The sequence below is a fragment of the Armigeres subalbatus genome, chromosome 1, assembly GCF_024139115.2.
Source record: "Armigeres subalbatus isolate Guangzhou_Male chromosome 1, GZ_Asu_2, whole genome shotgun sequence".
Taxonomy (NCBI): Eukaryota; Metazoa; Arthropoda; class Insecta; order Diptera; family Culicidae; genus Armigeres; species Armigeres subalbatus.
The window spans coordinates 118886541-118909675 of NC_085139.1; the positions used below are offsets into that span (position 1 = coordinate 118886541).

Below are 23135 nucleotides of genomic sequence, written 5' to 3' on the forward strand. Positions count from 1 at the left end.
ACAGCCGAATAACACCTTTGAATAACATGTTATTGCGAATAACATGATACAACTGATCGAATTTGCTGCTCGACTGAAGGCCGAAGGCCCTGCGCATGTTTTCTTGCATTCAAGTGGTTGGTCATTTTACGTGTCCAATTGGATTATACGGCAATGTCATTTTTGATTTCCTATTCGTTTTCTATCGGATTCTTCAATCAGCTGTGTAGAACAACGGAGCTGAAAATTGGCAAGGTATACTTCATGATGGACTGTCGCATTTAATATTTAATATTCAATATTTAATGTTTTATATTTAATATTCAATATTTAATATTTAATACTCAAAATTTAATATTTATAAATATTTAATATAAAATATTGAAAATTAAATATTTAATTTTAAATATTAAATATTGAATATTAAATATTAAATATTAAATTTTAAATTTTAAATATTAAATATTAAATATTAAATATTAAATATTAAATGTTAAATGTTAAATGGTAAATTTTAAATTTTAAATATTAAATATTAAACATTAAATAATAAATATTGAATATTAAATATTAAATATGTATTTAATATCATATATTAAATAATTGATATTAAATATTAAATGTGTAATTAATATTGAATGTTAATGAATGTTAATGTTAATGAATGTTTAATAATTAATATTAAATATTAAATATTTAATATAAAACATTGAAAATTAATTATTAAATACTACATATATATATTAAATATGAAATTTTAAATACTAAATATTCAATATTAAATATTAAATGTTCATTCGCTCAACATAATATGATCTGTAAATTTAATACAACAAAAGCTGTTGACAAATGTCTCATTTCAAATAAAAATATTTACAGGATTGGATGAAAAAAATACATGCAAACATTTTTTAGAATTCCATTTTGATAAAATAAATTAAAATACACATACATGTGGATCATAACTACATATCTTCTAACTAAAACAAATGTCAAAAAATGAACATGTTAATTGTAAGTTCGAGAAATCATCCTGGCGGCATGTTTTATGTCTAGAGAGTGTAAAAGAAAATATTTTGAAAAACCAAACAAATATCAAAAAATTACATGTTATCAGAAAGTCGTGAGAATGTAATACAAAACATCTTCTATCAATCACTAAGCTGTATGTTTAACAGAAACCTTTTCAAAACTTACATCAAACACGTTATACATCAATTTTTAAATTCGGTATTACTTGGGAAACTTTCATAAATAATTTTTAAATTCATAAAAAATAAAGCTAGATTAAAAGTGAATTGAACCCATAGTTAATAAAACAAGAATAGATTTTTAGGATTCCTTACATTTTATTTGAACCGTCTAATTCATATTGACTTGAATATATTCAGCCCTTAAGCTATCTGCCTTCAACTGAATGCGTAGGACTGCGAATCAGAGGCGACTCGTCCATATGTTCTACCTGTTCATAGAACAGGTAACATATTTTAGTTCAGAAGTAGGAAACTTAATGTCCTTACAATTAATTTCTTTGCAATTATTTATTAGGGCAAATAATTAGTCAGTGAAATTTTTAAGCAAAGTTTCACGTAATGTTTCCAATGATGGTTTAATATCTAACGAAAAAAAATATTGCGTAGACAGATCAACTCAGACAAGATCAGCTAAATATGTGTTTCTCCGACGAATAACAGCACACCACATCACATAGAAAGCTTTTGCCAGTCGTACGATTCATAAAGAACCAACAGCAGCGCTGTCAGAAGTTAAATTTAAAGCCTGCGCCATGACGAAAGTTTTGAAATAATTTCCTCCTTGGTATTTATGCTAACTCGTTCTCCGCGCGCGTAGAACCAGCGTGAGCGTTGCCAGCTTTCTTCGTTTCCTCACATCATCCTCTTTCGTATGCAACGCAGGCACGTTTAGATGAATGTTGTGCGTGCTATGTGCGCAGGAGCCCAACCCGTTCGACACGCTGCGAGAACAATCAACGACGCGACGTATCTTCGGTTAGACTCGGTCGGAGTGTCAGGCTGTGCTTTGCTGAAAGGCGCACTGCGACCGCACACGCTTTCGTTCATACTTCGATGATTGGGAATGGTTTGGTTTTTTTCTTCTTTGATTATGCATCATAAACAATTCAGCATCAAGAACAATATTAAATTTATGTTTGAGTTTTTAAAAAGACATCAAAATTTGATTATTATAAAATTGAATTAGGGGGAATGACGGCTTTGGCAGGTTTTGTTCTATTATTGGCAGTGGGTTTTTTTATGACTGACTAGGCTCAAATTTGGCCTAAACATTCTTTGCATATCAAAGAATATTGTGGCCAAATTTCATAAATTTTGGTCGACAAAAACCCCCTGCCAATAATAGAACAAAACCTGCCAAAGCCGTCTTTCCCCCTATTTAATGTTTTTTTTTTTTTTTCAAATAATCAAAATCAATCAACATAGAAAAAAAAGGCATAGTTTTCCCTAAATTTGAAAAACTAAATAACTCTAAAGCATTTCAGTTTGACTTTATCAGGGGTCACATCAAATGATGATACTTATAATGGTTAATTACATTTCCTTCATAACAACAAAATATGTGAGAGTTTTTAAATGCTAGGGGCGATGGGTCCTGCGCACCCGAATGGTGGAAAGAGCCGATTTGAAAGATTTCTATTCTGAACAATATCCAGTTATCGTCAACTGTTACCAAGTTATATTTCAGACGACTTGGGAGAGTTTTTAATTTTAAGTGCATCTTAATTTGAAACATTTTTAGAATCCTTTCTGTTTAAATTGCTTTTTTTTCTTTCTAATGTTTGATTACGTTGTACAAGAAAAGGTTATAATATTAGATCAAATACACAACTTTCATTCGAAACCTCAGCTTGATGTATATTTTTTAGCAGGCCGGTAGAACAGGTGTACCAAAAGTTCACGAGACGCCCCTGCTGCGAATCCAGAGTAACAAGTTTGATTTTCGGTTAAATCTAGTATGTTTTCGAGTGGAAAACAATCTTGATTGCTTGGGCATAATGTATCCATTGTACTTGCCAAACAGGACATACACTTATGCAATGGCGGGCATAGAAAAGCTTTCAAATTTTAACTGAGAAAATGGTGAAGGATACCAAGTTGAAAAACGCGCCAGGTTCCACTTGGAATGTAGACCCGTAGAAGAAGAAAAAGAAGAAGAAGAAGTGAATGCGTTTGAATATCTTTATTTCGTTTGAATCATTTTACTCTAGTATCTATTTTAGTTAGTAGTACTCCACGATCCATTCCTAGCGAAACACAACAACGTAGTTCCATGCCTGGCCTCGTTCACCTAAGTTGAGATATAAATGGAATGTGATGAATGGTTGTAGCTGATTTTGGCAACTAATACCATCTCCTCTGATGATGATTACGTGCGATATCATCCTGCGTTGTTTAATTGTTATTTTAATATAAAAATTGGAAGTTACTTTGTACATCCTCTTGTGGGTGAAACGACGGTGGGTTTCTTACTCTTAAAACCAATTATAATACTATCACTACCCGCAACTTGTGGTTTTCCGATTGGTGACCTTTTGAGCAAAACTGGATCTACAAAATAGGTGCAGAATAATCCGATCCGATCAAAAATATGTATAAACTGTTTCGGACTTACCCCAGTAAAAAGCCGTCGGTCGCTCCAAACGATAGCACTGAATATTTTTGGAATTTCCACCGTAGTTCTCGAGTTAGTTCGGGTTCCAGGAATCCTGTTTTCTCACGCTGAAGTTGTTCCATGAATTCCATTGTCACACTGTTTTGGCGATACAATTTTGTTTAACTTGAATTCACGTTGGCTCGTCTTGCAGCTGCTAAACATTGTATTATTTCTGATCCATCTTGACCTTCCAGGCTCCATTGATGCTTTCTGCCTGTGTAATATTTATGGAATCCTCGACTTCACATCCCGTTCACCGGTGACGAAACCTAAGACAAACAATACACACTATTTTATATAGAAAGCAACATCAGTAAACAAGCTAATGAAATTACCTACTTGTAACCACAGTTCCTAGCCGATTTCCGAAGGAAAAATGAGCAAAATAAAATTTAAACGAAGCACACAAATACTTCTGGCTTTTTAGCGCACACTAATCACTATCAGTTTCATTCCATACTGAACTCACGCCTTCGGAATTTGGTCCGCTTCTTGCAATTACGAAGAAAATAGCAAATTAATAAATCTCATTACCGCTGAACAGTTCTTTATCGCAAACAGATTAATTGTTTAATAATAATTGAATTCTAATTTGAAGAATCTCGCTGCATATTTGTAAACAAACAACAAACTGCTCGAAAAAATTTGGTGCTTGATACATGCTGTCAGCTGTCAAATAGTATGGTCCAATGCACCGAGTTCATCATTGACGTTTGAGACGGGCGCTGTTTACTTAGAATGAATACTTTTTCATTCATCGAGTTCATGCAAGTGTTCATTTTTAGTAAACAGCGCCCGTCTCAAACGTCATTGTGTTCATTCGGTGCATTGGACCATTACCTAAAATGCTAGTGCGAACGGTTTTGTTATTCAGAAGTAACACCTTCGAATAACATGTTATTCAGCTGTAATCTGAACAAGGCATAATGCTGTTTTCTACTGAAAATCACTAACTAATTTTCTTAAATTTACCAACGTTTTTTTAATTTTACCAACGATTTTTTTTTGTGTGTGGCGCAAGGTGTAAAAAAATGGATTATTATCGATGTTTCATGTACCTCTGATTTTTTTTCACAGAAAGCTTGGCAAGGTCATTAGAAATGACGTATGGGGTGTTTTAAAATATTTCATCGGCGATTTTTTGAAAAAAGTGATTTTTATTGTTTTCTTCTCTAATATACCGTACAAAAAGACAATTGATAATCGAACATTGGATCAATCTTTGTAATTAATCCTCAAAACTGAAAATGTACACATTTGTAGACCTTTTTGAGTAGAAAATCTATCTTGAAATAGATCTAAATATTTGAAAAATATCAATTTCTGTAATTCAAGCCTTCCTAAGGCTGTGAACCATTCCACCGATTCGTTTAACTTTTAGTTAAAATTTGACACTTCGATGGTTATTTTCCCGTCGTGGTTAAAATTTTACTCCGAAGCCGACCCATTTGAGTTTTGACAGATTGATAGTTATTCGGAACGAAATGGATTTGGCGCCAATTTTCTCGCGAACAAAGTTTAACTATTGAACTGTCAAATCTAACCATGCTCCGGAGCAGGGTTATTTTTAACCACGACGAAATAACCATCGAACTGTCAAATTTTAACTAAAAGTTAAACGAATCGGTGGAATGGTTCACAGCCTAAACTATGTTTTATTATTTATTTTGTTTTATTTTTGCGTCATTTTCATTTTTTAGCAATTATCATCTTTTTCAAGCCCAAATATGGTTCTTTATTGAATGTTGTAATCACATTTCTTTCATCCAACATTCGCACTATGCGACCAGCCAATTGTTAGTCTGCCATATTTTAATGGGTTCATATTTTCCTCTAGATACAGTGTCTCATCATTTGTGGGGTACATACCATGTACAATAACCTTACCGAATATTGTTCGCAGCACATTTTGCTTGAAAACCACAACCACACCTTACTGGCCTGCTTCTTATAATTACCACGCTTCATGTCCGAAATAGGCTATTGGATGGAGTTATACAGAGCAAACTCCAATTCCGATTGCATGTTATGGAAGCTATATTGTTGCTACAAACATAACTGTCTCACATTTGATTGATTCCATATTTGTGTGGGTCATTCATACTTTTATGAGCAGTAATCGGGTAAGCTGTAAAAACCTCTTTTTGCACCCAAGTAATAGTTATGATATTATAATGTTTTTAAAGATAGTGTGGTGTGCTATGAAACCGTTATACATAAGTAGTTACAACAATGTTACTAGGGATCATTATCCCATTCTACAAGCATTCCAATGTGAACTATTTCTTCAACGCTTCCAATCATCTCTTGTACATCCTCTTATTTTTATTTCTATACGTAACAATGTACTTCATACTGGTAGTGTGAGTGGATAAGTCCTTACCATCTCTATCTTCAGTGAAACAAAAGTCTCCACCACTGCTCTGCGATCATTTCACAAGGAGCTTAATTTCATCTGCGAAACCCAGGAGCATATGCATAAGCTCTACCAAGATGAAGTACATGCCCGAATAAAAAAGTCCAATAGAATTCCAATAGAAACTACACTACAAAAATATCAATATTTTTTTACATGTTTTGCTACACATAAAATTTGTAGGAATAATCAGCCATGTATTTTATTTGTTAAGTAATATTCAATAACAATACTCCTTTTCCAAAATATGTGTGAGAACTAATGGTAAAAATCCATAACATCTCACACATAAACTGAATTATTGTCATTGATACTATTGATCTGCATAGAGATATGTATATCTAAAATACTTACAAAAAAGGAAAGAATGCAAAATGGTGGAATTCTGTAGTTTCCATGCCATCGCGGTTCACAAAGTTTTATAAATCTATTTTTTTTAAAGTAATAAAAGTAAAAAAAATACGCCTATTTCTTAAATACATAGATCGTTTTCTAATGTTGCACTCATACGGATAACAACAACAAGATCTTCTTGTATCAAGTTTAGCAAAAAAATAGTGTTTCGATTTACCAACCAAGCTCGTAAAAACTGGAATAACGGAAGTAACAACAGTCTCCCATCACCAAATCCGCTTCCAAATGAGCTTCCATCATCGAGCGGTCCTCTCCGGTCTTCAAATTAAACAGTTTCGGAGCAGCAAACACGCCGGAGAACGCCCGGAAGATCAAGTTCTTACAAAAACTGGACAATAACGGAAATAACAACAGTCTCCCATCACCAAATCCGTTTCCGAACGAGCTGCCATCATCGAGCTGACCTCTCCGGTCTTCAAAATGAATCGTTACGGAGCAGCAATGTATGCCGGAGAATGCCAGGAAGATCGAGAACCATATCATCGGTAAGACGAGGAACCGTATCGGGATGCCTTTTGCCCCTCTGGACAGCGTTGGATCCGAAGATTTTTAACTGTAGAGCCAAAAAGAAAATTATCATTACGAAGAGCTAGCTGTGTTTGGCGCAGGAGGAAATCGTGCCCATCATTCAACTGAGCTCGCAGTAGATTTTGTTCCAAATGGTCGGTTTGGCGCAAGAGCACGGAATGTTGTGCCGGGATATGCATTCGGACTTCGCATTTCGTGCAGGTGAAGTTTCTATAGTTATGCAGATAAACAATGACTTCAATAATAAAAATAATCATTCATTTCAGATAAAGTACTGTAACCAGTATCCAGATGTCTACAAATACGACAATACGGCGAAGGCGACAAAGAGGAGTAAAGGTCTGGGACAGATAGCTGCTGTTTCCTGCAGTGAAATGCTTCAGCTGGTGATTTATCTTTTACAAAGGATTCCTAGTCGCGCACCATGCGACAGTCTGTCGCCGACAGATCGGATGAAAAACAATTCCAGCGTTACCAGGTGGAGCTTAGTCGTCTGTCAGCAGATAGTGTCCACTGCGACCACAGAATAGGGAAGATGTACACACGTTGCTGAACACATCCCAACGGAAGCGGATCGATGTTTCACCTTTAATAGCAATGCGCTGTGGCTGGGTATGCGATTCTACCAAAGGATTGCCTCACAATAATTATCAGATTACCTCCGTCAGCTGTAGGTTTTATATGTAAAGGATGTGAATGATCATTCCACTGGCCGGGTATAAGTGCCAATGTGCGTAATCGTAATAAGTACGTAATCGTAATAAATCGATTGTTATTTATTTATACTTTTTTATCTCCATTAATGCCCCACAATAAAGTTCATATAAATGCAAATGGTTCCTATTAAGAATATGAATTGATAATATTATCTTTAATTATACAACACATCTGTTAACGTCAATATATTTTATATGTATCACTAATCAATTTTTCATACCATATACACATAAAATATATTGGCTAAAGGCAATTGCAAAAATCTATATAGCAGACACATATAATATATACACATTTTTTCCTCAGTGTATTGTAACAATACGATAAATTTAATTGTAATTACAATAAACTCTCTTGTTGCTCACAATAGAATAACAATTAAGAATATTGTTTTCCACCATAAATCCTATTGTAAATGGAAGTTTTACAATAGAAAATAGGGGTTGTTAGTTACCGTAACAATAAAAAAATCCTTCATTTCTCGAACAAATTTTTGCAATTACAATTGAATTTATTGTAATTCTATTGTCAACATTTTTCTGTCAATAGATTTTATTGTACGTTTATTGGAACAACAATAAGGAAAATTAATTGGTACAATAGAAGAACAATAGAATTGGTTGTTCATAAATAAAATGTATTGTAATTTTATGATATTTTAATGTAATTCTATTGTATTTTCTATTCGGGTGGTTACATGCAGAGACAGAGATAAGCTTAGTATTGTTTGTGCTAAGAAAGTAAAGACTACCTTACACCTCGGGAAAAATTTCCGCCGGATTTTGGTCCCCGTGCATTTTAAATGGGGCCGGGATTTTGATTTTCCGTGCCCAAATCCCGAAAACATCGCATATGCAAAAATACATGGGGAAAAAATCCGCGAACCAAATTCCCGAGGTGTGAGGCTACCTTTAACGGCTGATAACAATGTTAGTCGTGAAATACGAAGGCGCATCATCTGTGGAAGTTGGGCCTACTACGGCCTCCAGAAGAAACTGCGGTCATAAAAGATTCGCCACCGCACCAAATGTGTCATGTACAAGACGCTGATAAGACCGGTTGTCCTCTACGGACATGAAACATGGACAATGCACTCGGAGTATTCGAGAGACGGGTGCTTAGGACCATCTTTGGCGGTGCGCAAGAAGACGGTGTGTGGAGGCGAAGAATGATAACGAGCTCACCCATCTCTACGGCGAACCCAGTATCCAGAAGGTAGCTAAAGACGGAAGGGTACGATGGGCAAGACTTGTTGCAAGAATGCCGAACAGCAACCCTGCAAAGATGGTGTTCGCTTCCGACCCGACAGGTACGAGACGGCGTGGAGCTCAGCGAGCGAGGTGGGCAGACCAGGTGCAAAAAGACTTGGCGAGCGTAGGGCGTATTCGAGGATGGAGAGATGCGGCCAAGAACGCCTAGAACCGTGTATTGTGGCGTCAAATTGTTGATTCAGTGTTATCTGTTTAGATGTAGGCTAATTAAATGAATGAATAGCTGAGTTAGTAAATGACGATTTGTTTTTTAAAAAGAATACGTTACCGAGGATGGAGAGATGCGGCCTCGAACCGTGCATTGTGGCGTCAAATTGTTGATTCAGTGTTATCTGTTTAGATGTTAACTAAATAAACGAATGAACGTTACTGACTGGACAGTATATTTAATCAATGTTCATTTGCATAAAATAAAAGCAAATAATAAAATAGATAAATAAAGACATGCAGGGTTTGTATTATTATAATTTATTAAAATTGCAGAAAAAGCCATAGTTTAAGGAGAGTCAAATAAGCAGAAGGATACTGTACTTCCCATTTTGACAATCAGTACACCAGCAACAACATGGATTGTAAGTTGTTTACATTTTCCTATACAAATGTGATATTTACGGTCCTGCCGAAATTTCTTCTCCAAAACATTGGAGCTCAATAATTTATGTTTTCGGAAGTCACTAACAATTCAATAAGTATTTTAATAGTCACTTCAGCATAAAGTGTGCGCATCGTTCAATATTCTAAGTTCGGGTCTAGGCATGGCTAAGCGCTGTGTTGTCACCGGTTGTGAAGCATCCAATCAAGATTTTGGCACATATCTGTTCTCTTTCCCGAAGGCCGATGAAGTTCTTCGTCGGCGGTGGATTGATGCTGTTGGAAAACCGGAAAGCTGGCATATCACGGACGAGGCGGCTTTCGTCTGTTGGAGCCACTTTGAAAACAAGGCCATCCAACAAGATGTTTCGGGATTTCGACGCACGAGTGATGCGGTGCCCACGCAATATCTCAACTCTGATCATCTGTTAAATCGCATTTCGGATTACTTTTGTCGGTTTTGTGCACGCAGTCTGCTTAGTGAGTTAATGGGTAACAGCATTAGTGATATAAATCGATCGGATGATGCTAAAAAGTTCCTTGCATTACTGTTACCTATGGAGGATGGTCGACGCTTGTCCAACTTGGCGTGTGACGAATGTCTTATGCAGATAAAACTAACGATTAGATTTATCAGAAACTGCTCGAAAGCCACCAAGGAATTAGAAAGGATAGTTGAACTTCGCTCATCGATAAACTCGGAACAATCCAAATCCAAAGGATTCAAAGTGGAAATGAACGAATTTGAGGAAATCCCTTTCGATAGCTTAGAATCGGAGGTGAAGGTTGAAGTCTCCAGTTTAATGGACGATATCAGTGACCGAGACGACCGGTTTTCGGAATCCGATGACGACAACATCCCGTTGGCAGTGCAATTTAAGCAAGAACTCACAGAAAAGGATTTGAAATGTTCGTACTGCTCTTTTAGTTGCGCGAAACGGATACAATTAGCTAGTCACATGAAAAAACATCGAGACATTCTGTCATCGAAGTCTAATCAAAAAGCCAGGTTGGACTGTGGTGAATGTGATTTCAGCTGTAATAAACCTGTGCAATTGAAAAATCATCGTAAAAAACATAAAGTAAGAACGGAACAATCAAGCACAGAAAACGTGTCGACCCATAAGACGAATGAAGAGAGAAATGAAAACCCCTCGAACTTTAATGCCGACGAACACGACTCATGCGCTTCTAACTCGGATGAATCAGAAGATGATTCGCCTACTAGCAAGTCATCATCATCAAACCTTATTAGTTGTTCCGAATGCCCGTACACGTGCACCCGAGCAATACAGCTGGCCAGTCACAAGAAGAAACATACAGGTTACCAAATAAGACGAGCAAAATGGGCGGAGAAACAGAAAGTTAAGGACAGCTACGAGTGTGAATTTTGCGACTTCAAGTGCAAACTGCGCCGCCAGATGGCGGGCCACCGGGCGTCGCATTCGGACTTGATCAGGAAATCGAAGCCATCCGGAAAAGAGCGTGATCACATGTGTTCAATTTGCGGCAAAATACTTACGACGCGGGGATCATTCTTTGTGCACATGAAGTATCACAACGATCAGCGGGATTTTTCGTGCGACATTTGCGGTAAGAAGTTTTACTCCAAACGGGATGTCACAATGCACGTGGAATCTTTCCACGAGAAAAAGGTGTACGAGTGCGAGATCTGCGGCGTTAAATGCACCTGGAAGAACGCCCTCAGTAAGCACATGCGGAAGCACGATACCAGCTCGTATAAGCTCGAGTGTTCGTTCTGCGGCAAACGGTTTATGGCGGCCAACGAACTGCGATTGCACGTCTGGCGACACACCGGGCAACAATTGACGTGCGATATTTGCGGAGCTGGATATAGGTAAGCGATATGGGAGTAATATGCGTAAATGAGATTTACGAGACTACAGACAAAACTTCATCCAGTATTCAAATTCCTCTTAATATAATACATACCTACTTGAAACAGTACAGCTGGAAACACTGTTGTGTTAACCTCGTGCGCGAATACGCCAGCTATTTATTTACAATTCTCGCTAACGTTCTGCGTAAAAAAACGTTATTTTTCAAGTCAATAGTCCGCTTTTATCCGTCTCTATAAGCCTCGGATAAAAGTATACCGTGAAATCCACTATATCGTCGTAAATTGTACAATTTCTGCGGTGTTTGTCGTTCCCACTTGTTTACTCTTGCAAGTGCACAACGACCGACGTCCGCAACTGACAAGAGACGTCTATAAAACGATAAAAGAACATATCGTCTTGCATCTCGCAACTTGCGGGAAGTAAACACCATATTTACATACCGAAACAGAACAAATCTGGGGTAGGTAACAGGTGACTGTTACCAATCAACAACTGTCTCTGTTTTCGGAAAGAGGACATGATCATCACATAGGATTCTGAGGTCCAACTTACGGCATGGCCTCCTCTGGAGGTGACCCCAGAAACCCTTCTGGATCACGCCCAGTGCTCTCTGATTTACGAAATGAATTCGGTAAACTGATCGTCCTTCAAATGACTGCGAAGGATAAACATTCTCTTCCAAATCCATTCATAATTGGACACAGCATTGAATCTGCTATTGGAGGGACAGTGCAATCAGCACGTAGTGAAGCAAAAGGAACAAGCTACTCGATCAGTATACGTAACCCGGCCCACGCTGAAAAATTAATTAACCTTACCGAGCTTTCTGATGGGACACAAGTGTCAATCACGTATCACCCTAAGTTGAATATGTCGAAGTGCGTCATTTCATCATACGATATTCTGCATATGGAAGAGAATGATATCCTAACTGCGCTAACGCCACAGGGTGTCGTCAAGGTTCAAAGAATAACAAGAATGGTCGAAAAGAAGAAAGAGAACACTACAGCGATTATACTATCGTTCAATAATACAACGTACCCCGAACACGTGAAGGTTGGACTGTTACGCGTCGCTACAAGACCGTTCTATCCCAATCCACTACAATGCTATGGATGTTTTCTTTTTGGACACTTAAGCGTAAGATGTCCCGGACCAAGAAGATGCTACAACTGCTCAGGAGCGCACGATGTCAGGGAATGCACTGAACCAGCCCACTGTGTGAACTGTGAAGCTGAGCATCGTCCCACCAACAGAAAATGTCCAGTATATCAGACAGAAAAGAAAGTAGTTAAGGTAAAAGTCGATCACAACCTGTCATATCCAGAAGCCCGCAACAGAATCCTGAACGGCGACAGCTACGCTGATGCCGCAGCACAAGCTCGATTGGATAGAGCCAGATTCAACGCACTTATGGAAGCCAACAAGAAGAAAGATCAACAAATAGCTCAATTAGTCGCAACCGTGAATGAAAAGTCGCAGGAGATCGAAAAGTTGATGCAACAGATGAACAGAATGAAAACGTACATAGCGAAGTTCAATGAACAGAACAGAAGTTTCACACAGAAATCGGTTCCACAACAACAAGCAGACCCAATGGAAAACGAGGAGCAGGACCAGCGATCGACAGGACGAAATACAGTTAATTCGAAACGACGTAATAAGAACAACAAACAAGATACAGCTCCAGAAAATCAAAGAACGGAACAGATGCACCCAGAACACAAAAGTCCTCCACCTAAACGTTCGATATTATGTAACCAACCGACCCCAATGTATGAATCCGACACCGATGAAGCTGCCCGATGTAATTCCCCGGCTCATCTCGGCCTGCATGGAAAATAATAACTTTAAAAACATCATCAGCAACACAACCAATTTCGACGCAACATCAACAAACTTTGACAACAATACCAAACTAAACAACTGTAGACTTGAGGGAGGGGAAAGTGCAGTACCCACCTCACTCTCACATAAGAGAGCGCAGCTGGGAGGAGGATCTATCCGGGACGTCATACCCCAGCCCGTTGACGGTGAATCCCCCAGCGCGGTCTGCCAACACCGAACGACATACCCACACATTGAGCACGGATCAAAATCATCAACCAGGCCTAGCTCGACGCCGACCCTGTCCGGAGATGATCCAGGTTCGCCTGTTGTTCCTCCGGCGGCAGTCGGCGACGGGCGCCTGTACCATACTCAGGCAAGTACAAGATTACCTACCAATACGCAACAGACAACTGATGCACACCACGTTTCAGAAATCCCTCCACCAACCCACTCATCGAGACAAAATAACGACGGCAGACGACAAAGACAAGAAGACAATGTGTCCGTTGCCCTGCAATGGAACGTTAACGGATTACAGGAACGGTACAATGAACTTCAGTTGATTGCGACCAAACATCAGCCAACCGTAATAGCGCTACAAGAAACTCGTTTGTCCAGGATAAATATTTTACAGAAATTTCACCATGGAGAATATGATTGGACCATTCTCCCCGGTCCGTATTCTGCCTCGCAAAATGGAGTCGGACTCGCTGTGCACAGAAATACTTCCTATAAGTTTTTAAAACTGAAAACATCACTGCAAGTTGTAGCAGCGCAGGTTATGCATCCCATAATTGCTACATACGCCAGCGTGTATATACCCTGTCACATTCCATCCCATACCCTTAAAGAAGAGCTAGATAAGCTTATAAGTGAATTGCCACAACCAATATTGCTGCTAGGCGATTTCAATAGCCATAGTCCAATGTGGGGAAGTTCAAAAAGAGACTCTAACGGGGATGTCTTGGAAAATTTTATCACAAACAATGGGTTAGTGTTGCTGAATACCGGAGAACACACTAGACTAGATCCCCGTAATGGTGGAACATCAGCTCTGGACTTGTCAATAGCTTCCCCGGAAATTGCAAACAAACTCAAATGGAAGGTAGACGATGACACCTGGACAAGTGATCATTTTCCCATACTCATCAACACAAATCTGTCAACACAAACATTACATCAACGTAAAAAATGGCAACACAAAAACGCCAACTGGACCGATTTCGAGGATATAATTCTAGAGCGTATACCAAGGAATAGTACGTTAACCGTAGAAGAGTTCAGCCAAAGAATAATTGAGGCAGCGGAAGCCAGTATACCTAGATCATCCGGTAAACCAGGCCGGAAATCAGTTCCCTGGTGGAACAACGAAGTAGAAGCAGCAGTTAAGGCACGACGAAGAAAACTACGAAGACTGAGACGCTTGAAAGATGACGACCCACGTAAGGAGCAAGCCTTAACAGAATTCAAAGAGGCACGAAACTATTCCCGAAAAATAGTTGAAGAAGCTAAAAAAGCATCCTGGGAAGCGTTTACGACAAGTTTCAACCCCAAACAACCAGCAGTGAAATGTGGCTAAGATTCAATGCTTTTGTGGAAAACGACCAAATCCCAACCACGTTTTGAAAATCGACAACAAAATAGTTACGGAACGTGAGAGTATAGCTGAACACTTGGCCGATTTCTTTCAGCATGTTTCTCAATCGTCCCAACCAACAATTGACATTCTTCCGAATCACTCTGAATCAATAGGATCTGAAAGTTTCAACGAAGACTTTACAATCGAAGAGTTATTATGGGCGTTGGATAAAGCTGGGAGCAAATCCATAGGTGTTGACGAGATCAGCTACCCTATGCTAAGTCACCTTCCTATACGGGTCAAAATGCAGCTATTGAACACGATCAACGGTATTTGGAGAACGGGTGAAATACCACCGAGTTGGAAAGAAGGAATAGTCATTCCGATCCCTAAAATGGGCAAAGATCACAAAATCCTTGGAAACCAACGACCTATAACGCTGCTCAGTTGCTTAGGCAAAACAGTTGAGCGAATGGTTAATAGGCGACTTTACGAAGAACTCGAAAAACAACAACGACTAAATAAACACCAGTTTGGTTTCCGCAAAGGACGCGGAATCGATCTATATCTAGCAGCTCTAGAAAAGTCGATACGGAAAACAGTGGACAGCAATGCTCACTGCGAAATCCTTATGGTAGACATAACAAAAGCATACGACACGGCCGACAGGAATAAAATTATATCAATCCTAAACATATGGGGAATTCGAGGAAGAATGCTTCAATTTGTACAAAGCTTTTTGACCAACCGAACCTTTCGTGTAGCGGTTGGAAACACGTTATCAGCGAAACGAGTTCAACAAAACGGAGTCCCTCAAGGTTCAACACTATCTGTCACCCTGTTCCTCGTACTTATGGAGACGATTTTCGAAAGCATACCAGAAGGAATCGAAATTTTCGTGTACGCCGACGACATCATCATTGTGGCTTCTGGTCGTAGCCCAAAGGTGCTGAGGAGAAGACTACAGAAAGCTGCAAATGCTATTGACAAGTGGAGCGATCGGATTGGGCTAACTATATCGAACGAAAAAACAAATTTCATGCACCTTTGCAAAAAACGAAAACATCCCGAAACACCCGCTTTGCTCATCAAAAATCGAAATATTCCCGAAGTTCAATATGCGAGAATTTTAGGTGTTTTGGTCGACCGCCGCATGAATTTCAAAAAACACGTAGCAGAAATACGAAATAAGTGCCAGACAACAATAAACTTCATAAAAGCAGTTGGAAATCGCATGGGAGGAGGAGCAAGAAAAACATTACTGCAAATCACCAACGGAGTCCTAGTTCCAAAACTATTATTCGGAATAGCAATGGTAAACGGAGGAAGTATGACTAATATGAAAATGCTACAGCCCCTGTACAATGCCGGAGTACGTGAAGCAAGTGGCGCATTTCGGTCAAGCCCTGTCGAGTCGATTATGGCAGAATCAGGTCAACTACCTTTCTCCCATTTAGTAGCTCAGCAAAATATATCCAAAGCTATACGTTTATTGGAGAGGGAACATCTTCTATGTGGTAGACAGGAATCTAACCAACAGCAAGAAGATGATGAAGCAATTAACACTATCGGAAGTTACCCGTCCGTTCGAAGGGCTAAATTTGACTACGAAAAACTCACCGGGAAACAACTCCCTAACATTGCTCAATTACCTTGCGTTGGAGGAAGATCTTGGTGTGACAAAAAGCCCAGCATTGATTGGTCAGTACGGAGAAAGTACAGGGTTGGGCAACCGACTGCCAAAGCTAAGCAGATCTATCAACAGTTGATTCACACCACTTACGCACAGTTCAAAAAAATCTTCACGGACGGCTCCGTCGACGCGGAAAACGTAGGATTTGGCATAGCAAACGAGGATAACAACCTTTCAATTGGATTACCGAAAGAGTGCTCAATATTTTCCGCAGAAGCAATGGCTGTCCTATACGCGGTTGAACATCTCGTCGAAGGAAATGAACAAACCGTGATTTTCTCAGACTCAGCAAGTGCATTGGAGGCGCTACAGAAGGGCAACTCTAAACACCCATGGATCCAGCAACTAGAAAATGAACTGAGGACAAAGCTAGTGGTGTTGTGCTGGATTCCAGGGCATGCCGGTATAGAAGGTAATGTTAAGGCAGATAAACTGGCAAAAGAAGGAACGACGGCGCAAAAATTGGAGGTCCCTATTCCCGGAGAAGATGCATTGAGATACTGCAAAAAAGCCATCCGTCTTCAATGGGAAAATGAATGGTATAACAGTTTAAGATTTCTTAGAACCATAAAAGTTTCTACCCTTCCGTGGATTGATCGTAATGTAGCAACAGAACAAAGAGCATTAAGTAGACTAAGGATAGGCCATACAAATGTAACTCACAGACACCTTTTCTGCAGGGATTCGAATATGTGTGAAACGTGCAATGTTCAGATAACTGTACCTCACATTCTTTTGGAATGCCGAAAATTTGAAGAACACAGAAGGGAATGTAAATTAAAGAACAATCTAAATGAGATACTAAGTTTTGAAAAAAATGAAGAAGACAAACTAATTAAGTACCTCAGGGCATCAAAATTACTATCCAAAATATAATAATTTCAATAGTTAGTAAGGATGAATAACTGTAAAGTTAAATCCTTTAAATACAATAAAAAAAAAAAAAAAAAAAAAAAAAAAAACCTACTTGAAACGGAACTTGAAATCGTTTCTTTTCGAATTCGTATAATTAGTTAAACAACGACGAGTTTTACAATTTTTTTATGCATCGACCGTGGAATTCAAATGGAGAAGAATTCGACCATTTAATTTTTCATCTTTCTCTAAATGTTTGCATCAATATCACACTTGGAAAATGATCATTTTGTTGTGGCTATTTTATCTCGTCTTCCGCGGTTTTCCTTACGTTCCTGGTATGATTGCTGTGAACGAATCTCCTGTAATCATTTTCGTAATGTTTGATCATTGCAGATTCAACTTCCTTTTGACACAGCATAAGATTCGAGCACATGGAATACAAGTCGAAGGCGTAAAACTTTACAAACGGTTTCGAAAAGAAAATAAAGCAAGCAACACTAAAAGTTCCCAACACAAGTTGAGTCAAGATGACATCACATCAACAGAAGTCCCATCACAAACTACTACAATATCAGAAATACGCGGTGAAGCTACACGTATTGACCAACAACCCTCAAAGCAACCAACGGAAGATACAACCAGTTCCTCTTACTCATCGGAAATGCCAGCGGGCACGTATCCACACCCTGCAATACATCCATCGCATGTATCTGCACCTGGTGATGCCCATCAGCAATTACCGTTTCATACTTTGGGACCTTTGATAGAGCCTGGAGTACAGCAAACCAATCTCTTCAATAATTATTGAGTTAGCATTGATGAGAAGACTACGTAGACATTTTCTGCGATTATACACCAGTAAGAAACGATTGCAGAATATCTTCGTATTTTTAACCGAAATAAACAAACGATAAAGATTTCTTCTGAAAATCCTTGATCTTTCATTATATTCATTGTCTTTTTTGACTCTGTCGAGTCATTCAACGATTAATCATAATGCACAAGTCGTCTCCCCTCTTCGATGTTTGATAGCAAATTTTAACAAGGCCATATCATACGAACATGATACGGATACTATACGAGAGTACGAGACAGGATTCCCCATCAAAAACAACTTGTTACCAACAAATTCATTAAAGATGAGTGTTATAAAATGTTTTAAATTTTGTTCACATACACACGGACAGACATCACCTCAATTCGTCAAGCTAAGGCGAATTTAAGCAGTATTTTTAGGAATAAACTCTATTCGATTTTAAAGCTTGTCACTTCTTCGCCTTTCAGGTATGAGGAAGATCAAAACTATTATTATTTCTCAGCAATTCTTCGTCTAATATTTACACATTGCTTTCATACGCATATTTGTCCCATGTTCGCTGGGATTCCTATGTATATGGGACAGTTATGCCTTAAACGGCAGTAAAGACATCATCTCAATTCATAACTGACGCTCGATTGAATTGTTTACCAGTTCGTTACACCTTGGTGTACGAGAAAAGCAGGAAACTAGTGCTACTAAAAGGAATTTCGAAGCATTTCACTATACAGATTTCAAATCTACACTGTTTTATTAAAAACTTACCTTACCATGCCTAATCTACGACGTCGAAGTCCAACTCCTCGTCTGAAACCAACGGCAGCTCGTTCGTCTCCAAGATCCGCCCTATGCCATGAACTTTATCCAAATGGCTGGTCAGTTTTCGCGAACTAAGAAACGTTTTCTCACAGCTGAAGCAATGGTGCGTGATTTCGCTGTGCGTAAGCCGATGCCTGTCGAAGGACGATTTGCGCGGAAACTTGACCAAACAAATCGGACACTCGTAGTCCTCGGGAAAGTGAACCCGCAGATGCTCGCTGATTGCGCGCATGTCCTCTTTGTTACACAGTTTGCAGTTATACAGTTTAATGCCTTCCTCGTTGACTCGGGTGGTATAGTAGGGAGTCCAGTTGTTTTTCGGTTTGCATACTCCACCCTGATAATGCTTCTGATGCATCCGCAAGAAGGCAGCCGTTGTGAAAGTGCGACCACAAACATCGCACTCATAGTCGCGACGACCTTCGTGGATAGTGCGGACATGATGTTCGTACGCGTCAATAGTGGTGAGGCGCTTCAGACAGATCGTACACTCATAGCTGCCGCTTTTTTCATGAACCCGTGAAATGTGCCTTTTGAGTTTGGACTTCTCAGCAAATCCTTTCGAACAGAATTCACAATTGAACGAAATCGTGTGTCTTTTCTTGTGCGTTCTGAGCGACAGGGCTGATGGGCATACCTTCCCACACAAATCACACGTGGATGGACAAGGAGCATTGTCTCCCAAATGGAAAGTTTGGACGTGATAATCTTTGGCTCGATCATTGGCATAGCGGCGATCGCAGTACTCGCACTTGATTGGTTGTTCGTGCATCTTTAAATGGAGATTCAAGGAACGCAATTGTTTGATTTCAACCATATCTTGGATGCAAAGAGTGCATGTATAGGGCAGCAGATCATTGTGGAGTGTCAAATGGTCCAACAAGTCTTTTGCAGAACCTAGCGGATCACTTTTACATATATAACATTTGAAGTCATTCAATCGAGGCCTGTTAGGATCATCTGATGATTTTGAACCTCTTTTTCGACGTTGTTTTTCCGGTCCATTTGAGCTTAATTCTCGCTTTCGTTTCATTGATTGCGTTTTCTTAGGAGTTCCATCTTTCTGGCACATTTCGACGGAATACTGAAAAATCTCATTGGGCACAGAATCACTGACATGCACGACATCAGTTTCATTATCTACTGCATCATCTTCCAACCACTCTTCCATTTGCTCTATCTCACCATCTGGGGTGGGGAGATCATAATGTTTTTCGAGAACCTCGATCTTCCTATGGTCAAACATATACTGTTATCCAACCCTTTTTAATTTCAACCCTTGAATTACGATGATTATGTTGGAATACTACTTACACATTTTGTATGCTGTACGGTCTATCAATGTTGTCCAATTCCTCCAGTTTGACCTCGATTTCTTCCAGGCCGAGAAGCTGCTTCCTCATTAGCATATCGTTTTTGCGGTACTCGTCCAGGGTGTCTTGGATTTTCTGCATAGCGGTAACGCACGGTTTACACACCTTCTGTGGAAGGCCATCATTTTCTTCATACTGTTGTTAAGCGAATTATTATTAGAGTTGAGTTTAATTCGGATAAACGCTATATTACCTGCACTTTCAAAATGTTCCGCATCTGATCGACCAGCTGCTTATGGCGCTCATCACCAGGGATGTCCCTCAATTTAAGCTTTTCTGCTGCGCACAGACGGCAAACGTTTTCAAAATTCTTAGCCGTTTCCATTTTAACTTTATATGTGTTGTCTATAATATATTAATTACTAGTAAACTTTATTCAATCATCTTCTGTAAAAATAATTTATTGTTTTTAAAAACTATCTTTTGACATAAGATCTGTCGGAGATAAAATAATAATATCAGTTTGTCGGAGTTTCTTCCAGGGATGCCAGATACAATTTTTAAATGTCTGTGTTAATCTCAGTAAAATGTCCGTATTTGTCTGTATGGGGCTTCAGAGGTATACTGGAAATAGAAAATTACTCAAAACCATACATTTTTGATATCATCAAATATCAAGGCTTCAATAATCTGAAATTCGAAATAAGTTTTCGTTCCATGAAATAATTAATAATGTATAATACAAATAATTGTAATTCATTTAGTTTCCGTTAGCGATTATCCACCTGAGATTCAGCGGCCACTATCTATCTTTCAAGTCTCCCCGGATTCACAAAACGCCAATTTCAATGAGTAATGGAAAATCATCATGTTTCGATATGGTTGGTTATTTCATCATCAAAAACTTTCCCAACTCCGCCAAAACCTTGTTCTTGGGTTGATCAACCAAGCTTGGTCTGATCGAATTTTTCCGGATGAATGGCGAAAAAGCCTCGTTGTACCCATCCACAAAAACAACATTTCCTCTCGAGATGCTACAATGTACTGGCCTCCAAAGCCGTGGAAGATTTGCAATCCTGTAATTCCGCCCGGAATACGGCACGGGCACATACTTCGCATATCTGGAAGATGTATTTACTGCACAACGCCTACAACGACGGCAAGCACGCGGATCTAGAACATTTCCAAGGCATTCATCAGGACTTCTAACAGTGGCAAGAATGGGGATTTTCCAGCAACCTCCTTGCTTTTGTCCGGAACTTGGTAGACTCTGACAACTAGCAAATGCGTTCGAGGACACTTCCTCATTCCGCTGGTTGGGTGACTAACCCATTTCCATCAACAAGATTTTGGAAGTTCTCGAAGTCTCCATGGATCGGAGCCTCTCGTCCCTTTCGCACTTCCACGAACTCAAAATAAATTGTAGGACCAGAGACAACGTGATTCGGACCTTGTCTCATCCTCATCGAAACAACAACAGGAGGTCCTTCAATTCCAACGTTCGAGCCGCCTCAGAATTGTTACTCGCAACACCAGCCGAGTCTACCTGTGCCGAGGCTGGCATTCTGCATTTTTGCCACCGTGCGCTGGCGGCCATCTGCCACTAGCCGGCTCGTTAACCGCAGCCACTGCAGGAGAATACACACTATGGCCTGCGGTGAATATAAATAGTTTGCAATTTCCGCAGGAATGACAATTCCGTGACTCTTAGAAGGTCGGTGGTTGAGCCACATATATTTCTACAACTATGAACACAGGTTTACGGATGGATGGAGTCGGTATTGGGGTCACTGGGACGGGTTTCACTATTTCGGACCGCCTCCCAGATATGTAGCGCATTTTTTCGGCTAAAGGCGCCGTCATCTACCCGTCCAGGGAACACATCCTCGTACTTGTAGACTCTGCCAGCGATATCTCCATATTCCAGAGTGATAAGCCTAAGCACAACTTCTTCAACCACTTCAAGAATTCCGAACGAAAAACTCCGGGGTACTCAAGAAAATTGATTCGATTTTCTTTGGTGTTGTTCTCTCAGGATTTCCTACGTAATGTTTTCAGAAGCAACATTGAGTTTTAATTTATACTGGAATCATCATCGGAGATTCTCAGGTTTTCATGATTTTTTCTGCTTTGGTTTTCCTCCAAAGATAACAAATGTCTGTAGAAGTCTGTAACATCAATCAAAAGCAGTGCTGCAAAGTGTCACCGTACAAGTCACGCAAAGCGTGACTATAACAAAATCCAGGTCATGTGTCAAGTACTCAATTGTGATGCTCAATGTGGATCTCACATGCTTGGTGTAACGATCACCATGAAAGTGACATTTTAGCAACTAGCGCTTGGTCACTCACCATGTCTTCACTTCTTTTGCCTGTGATCACCAGCATGAATGATAGGAAAACTTTCCTGATGTTGTGGTTGTCATATCCATGTCATCTTGACTATCGTGATGATCACTTGACCTATGCGGTGTTTGGTTCGAAATCAACGCTCGACAGCTCGACACTTAGCGGAATTAATTGATTTTTGCTGTGATAAAAATGCATGAAGCCAAAATAGAATTTTTGGGAACATTTAAGTGTTCTTATTGTTTATATTGACTTTTTGTGCAATATTTTAAGAGGTGCTATTAAAAGAAAAGTACATACATAGTTTTTCCAAATTTGATCCAGACTATCTTTTGAAAAAGGCCAAAATTTTTTTTATTGATTTTTTCAAATGGATACAATCAAAAAACAACGCATCCTACAAAAAAATG

At 39.2% G+C, this 23135-nt stretch overlaps 2 protein-coding genes and 1 long non-coding RNA gene across 13 annotated transcripts in view; 1 reads left to right on the plus strand and 2 right to left on the minus strand.

Annotated features, from left to right (window-relative positions):
- LOC134205042 (zinc finger protein 836-like) overlaps nt 1-20877 on the minus strand; it is a 35420-nt gene extending 14543 nt beyond the window's left edge. For 2 of the 9 annotated variants that reach the window (XM_062679911.1, XM_062679912.1), the window contains exons 1-3: nt 20631-20877; nt 20379-20572; nt 19011-20296 (exon numbers count right to left, since the gene is read on the minus strand). In XM_062679911.1, coding sequence (XP_062535895.1) covers nt 19021-20296; nt 20379-20572; nt 20631-20762 — 1602 coding nt within the window. In that variant the 5' untranslated portion in view covers nt 20763-20877 and the 3' untranslated portion in view covers nt 19011-19020. Of the gene's footprint in view, nt 1-7034; nt 7053-18675; nt 18944-19010; nt 20314-20378; nt 20573-20630 lie in introns of those variants that run through there. The other 7 variants (XM_062679917.1, XM_062679914.1, XM_062679915.1 and 4 more) reach the window with 7 other exon arrangements.
- On the minus strand, nt 3041-4269 carry LOC134205800 (uncharacterized). 3 transcript variants are annotated; one of them, XR_009978201.1, is made up of 4 exons: nt 4005-4269; nt 3628-3938; nt 3364-3563; nt 3041-3303 (listed from the first exon to the last, which is right to left on the minus strand). It is a non-coding gene; the product is annotated as an uncharacterized LOC134205800 (long non-coding RNA). The 3 variants fall into 3 exon arrangements; XR_009978202.1 differs by lacking the exon at nt 3364-3563 and having other exon boundaries at nt 4005-4263; XR_009978200.1 differs by having other exon boundaries at nt 3041-3563; nt 4005-4262.
- Nucleotides 9580-18358, plus strand: LOC134205039 (zinc finger protein 652-A-like). Its single transcript, XM_062679909.1, has 2 exons — nt 9580-11464; nt 17822-18358. The coding sequence occupies exons 1-2, from the start codon at nt 9771-9773 to the stop codon at nt 18234-18236; spliced, it is 2109 nt and encodes a 702-aa protein (XP_062535893.1). The 5' UTR covers nt 9580-9770; the 3' UTR covers nt 18237-18358.
- Nucleotides 20878-23135: the final 2258 nt, after the last annotated feature.